General features: G+C 39.0%; 1 protein-coding gene across 1 annotated transcript in view; it reads left to right on the forward strand.

Annotated features, from left to right (window-relative positions):
• LOC104497645 (multidrug resistance-associated protein 4-like) overlaps positions 1-2,774 on the forward strand; it is a gene marked incomplete at its 3' end in the record, with an annotated part of 23,451 nt that extends 20,677 nt beyond the window's left edge. Inside the window, exon 8 of the mRNA XM_010140921.1 lies at positions 2,619-2,774. Within this exon, the coding sequence (XP_010139223.1) occupies positions 2,619-2,774 (156 nt within the window). The remainder of the gene's footprint in view (positions 1-2,618) is intronic.
• Positions 2,775-3,099: the final 325 nt, after the last annotated feature.

Below are 3,099 nucleotides of genomic sequence, written 5' to 3' on the forward strand. Positions count from 1 at the left end.
ATCTGTTTTAACCATCTTCGCTAACGTGACAGTCTGCCAGAGACAGAGCAGGGAGTTCTCCTGTAAGGAGTTCTGCCGGCAGCTGCCTGTGATTAACCTCGTCAGCTACTGTAGCTGCAGCAGGAGAAGGTTAGTGTGTGCAACCTTGGGTTCTAAACCCCACTATCTTTGGTTTAGGGTGCTTATGAATGCTTATTGACTAATATATTATTAAATGCATGTTGTCCTGACAGGTCCTAAATCTGAGGATGCGGCCGCACGAAAAAGTTAGGAGGGTGAGGGTCTAGATTTATGGCACGGCAGCTGTTTCGCATAAATACTCATAGCCTAGCACGAAAAGAGAGTTACCTGAGGGATAGCAAAGATGCGGGCAGTTTCAGTGGAGTAGCTGACCTGCTGTAAATCTCACTCTCATTTCTCGTGCAGCTCTACTTTGAAGTACGAGTGACACTTGGCTAATGATGAGCCCAGCGTAGCAGGTGTACTCCTGTATATGCACGTGGCTTACATCAGGCAGTGAAATCCTGGCCATGTGGTTCGTGTTAGGTGGCTGGGATTTCCATTTGCAGATCATTGCCATGTTTGCACTGGCTAAGAACATGGGCCTCTGAAGAACAGAATGCATTAAAAAAAATAAATGTGTATACTGAGAGCTGTTTCAAATTCATGTTGATTTTCAGCAGCTTGTATTCAATTGGACCAAAAATACAAATAGATGCCTCTAAATACTGAAGAGCATAGTCCTTTCATTTGATGCCAAACTGAAAGTGGGATTTTGACAATATGCAGAGCAGCTGCATTTTTATTTTAAGTATCAATGTATTTTTTATGCTTTTTGCTTTCTATCCTTAATACAATACTTTATATCACTGACATTTACAGAGAAACAATTAAACCTTTGTTTCACAACTCTGGGTGTCTGTGTTCTCCATTCAGCATTTTCTTTCTGAGCTGTAGCGTAACTGTTTGGAACTATTCTTCCTTTGTTTGACTGATATAATTTAGAATATTAGACATTTTACCATTTATTGTAACAGATTTGCTTAAATTGGGCTGTATCTTTAATAATAAGCACTCTATAAATGTTATTATTAGTAATATAAATCAGTTTATATACAATAGTACAATAATGAATTGTTGGATGAAATTGTTGAACCAGAAAATAGAAGTAGAAAATACCTTTTAGATTATTCAGTGTAAGTTGCTTCTTGCAGTGTACTTTTTAGGGTTTTGTGTGTTTTTGATGAGGTGTGGGCATTGCTGCTTTGTCTGAGCTGAGTGTCTCTGTTGGAAAGTTTCTCCTTGCTCTTCGATGTAATGTGTCCTGTGCTTAATTTAATTCCAGCAGTTATTACTGCGTACAGCTGAGTCTCGGGCAGTGGGTAATTGCCCTCTGGTGTCTGTACGTATACTCATGAAGGTTTTCATGTTTCTTCTTCCCTTCTGCACTCCGATCACTTTGCTAGGCTGTATTGTACATGTTTAATCCTTGTAAATCCTTCCACATCAAATCAGTATCTTCCACCCATGTTAATTTTACGTTGCACTTCTCTGAACTCTTTCCAGTGTGTTGTTTTCTTTCTGGAAATGTAACGATTAGAACTGAGTGCAGGAAATAACAAAACCTGCCAGATCAGATCTGTGTAGAAGGTTACACCCATCACCTCTCTGATACAGTTGATTACTGTACATTGTTTTCTCTAGGAATCCTTTACCTGAAGACAACATTTAAAAATAAAAGTTTGCTTTCAAGTAGTATTTGATCACCATGAAATTATGGCTCCTCATTAATGGGCCTACTTTCTCCCAAGTGCTGGTTTCATATGAAATATTTGTTGGTCTTAACCCCTTGTCGTTAAAGTTAGCAATCCCGTATTTTGCATTGTCTCTACCTCCTTTTTATGAAAGCATTATTTTTTCACACTGCGTTCAGCTTCTGTCTTTTCTTTGGGAACATATAGAAGGCTGAATCATGGTGATTTTATTGTCCACTGTTTCTTCTGTTCGGAAAAGAATTGCAGCTTGCTCGTGTGACCTTGTAATTTCAATACTTTGTCCTCTCTGAAGCTGTCTGAAGTGTGAATACAGTTTATAAGCCTGCTAGTTTCAGCTTTAGAGTTTGACCACTCTGAAGTACCTCACCTTAACCATGCTAACCAAAATCAGTCTCAGTTATTTAAATTCAGAATGCTGCTCATACATTGTTTGTAAAGTGCTTTATGGGAATCTTTTTTGGGTTGAGAAGTAGGTGCATGCCTGAAATGATTTGCCTAACATCACCCAGCAAACCAGGTTCACTATAAAAATTAGCAGCCTTGAATAACATTACTCCATACACTGAGCCACTTTACCTTATTTATACAATAAAACACCACACATTAAGGGAAAATCTTCCACCTTTGAATGTGATCCAAGAAATTGTTGGCTATCCAAATGTCACCTAAATCCAAACTGATCTCGGGGGAGGTTTTTGCCTCTTGGAAAAAGATGTTAATTATAAAGTTTTATTTGGTCCTTGTTCTACTATAAATCCTGCGATGTCGTAAACTGTTGCTTGACATATTAATTTATCCTGAAAAGCTCCTGGTCTAATTGTACAAGCTTGGCTTGCTCTGTAGGTCGGAATAGTGGGAAGAACCGGAGCTGGGAAGAGCTCTCTGATAGCAGCCCTCTTTCGCTTGGCGGAACCTGAAGGAAAGATTTGGATTGATAAGTACTTGACGTCAGAGCTAGGACTCCATGACTTGCGGAAGAAAATTTCAATTATACCTCAGGTAAAAGACTGACTTGATTTGCTATAAACATTTTCAGTATAATGCTGAAGTATTTTAAATGCTTTGCCAGGATATGTTCCCACTTAGAAAATATAGCCAGGTGTTATTCCTACTTGAGTAAGGTCTTGATTATTTTAAGATAAACAACCAGCTTGGGGGTCTGGAGTGTTTTCTTTCTGGTTTTGTCCCTGGTCTGTTGCTCTGGAATACTTGTGAGTAGGTGTTAGCAATATGCTGTCCTCCTATAGCCTGGCAAAGAGCAGAGAAAATCTCATAGGAATACACCAACCTTAAGCAGTCCTCTAAAATCACTTGGTCCTTTGAC

Source organism: Buceros rhinoceros, unplaced genomic scaffold (assembly GCF_000710305.1).
Source record: "Buceros rhinoceros silvestris isolate BGI_N320 unplaced genomic scaffold, ASM71030v1 scaffold1418, whole genome shotgun sequence".
Classification (NCBI taxonomy): Eukaryota; Metazoa; Chordata; class Aves; order Bucerotiformes; family Bucerotidae; genus Buceros; species Buceros rhinoceros.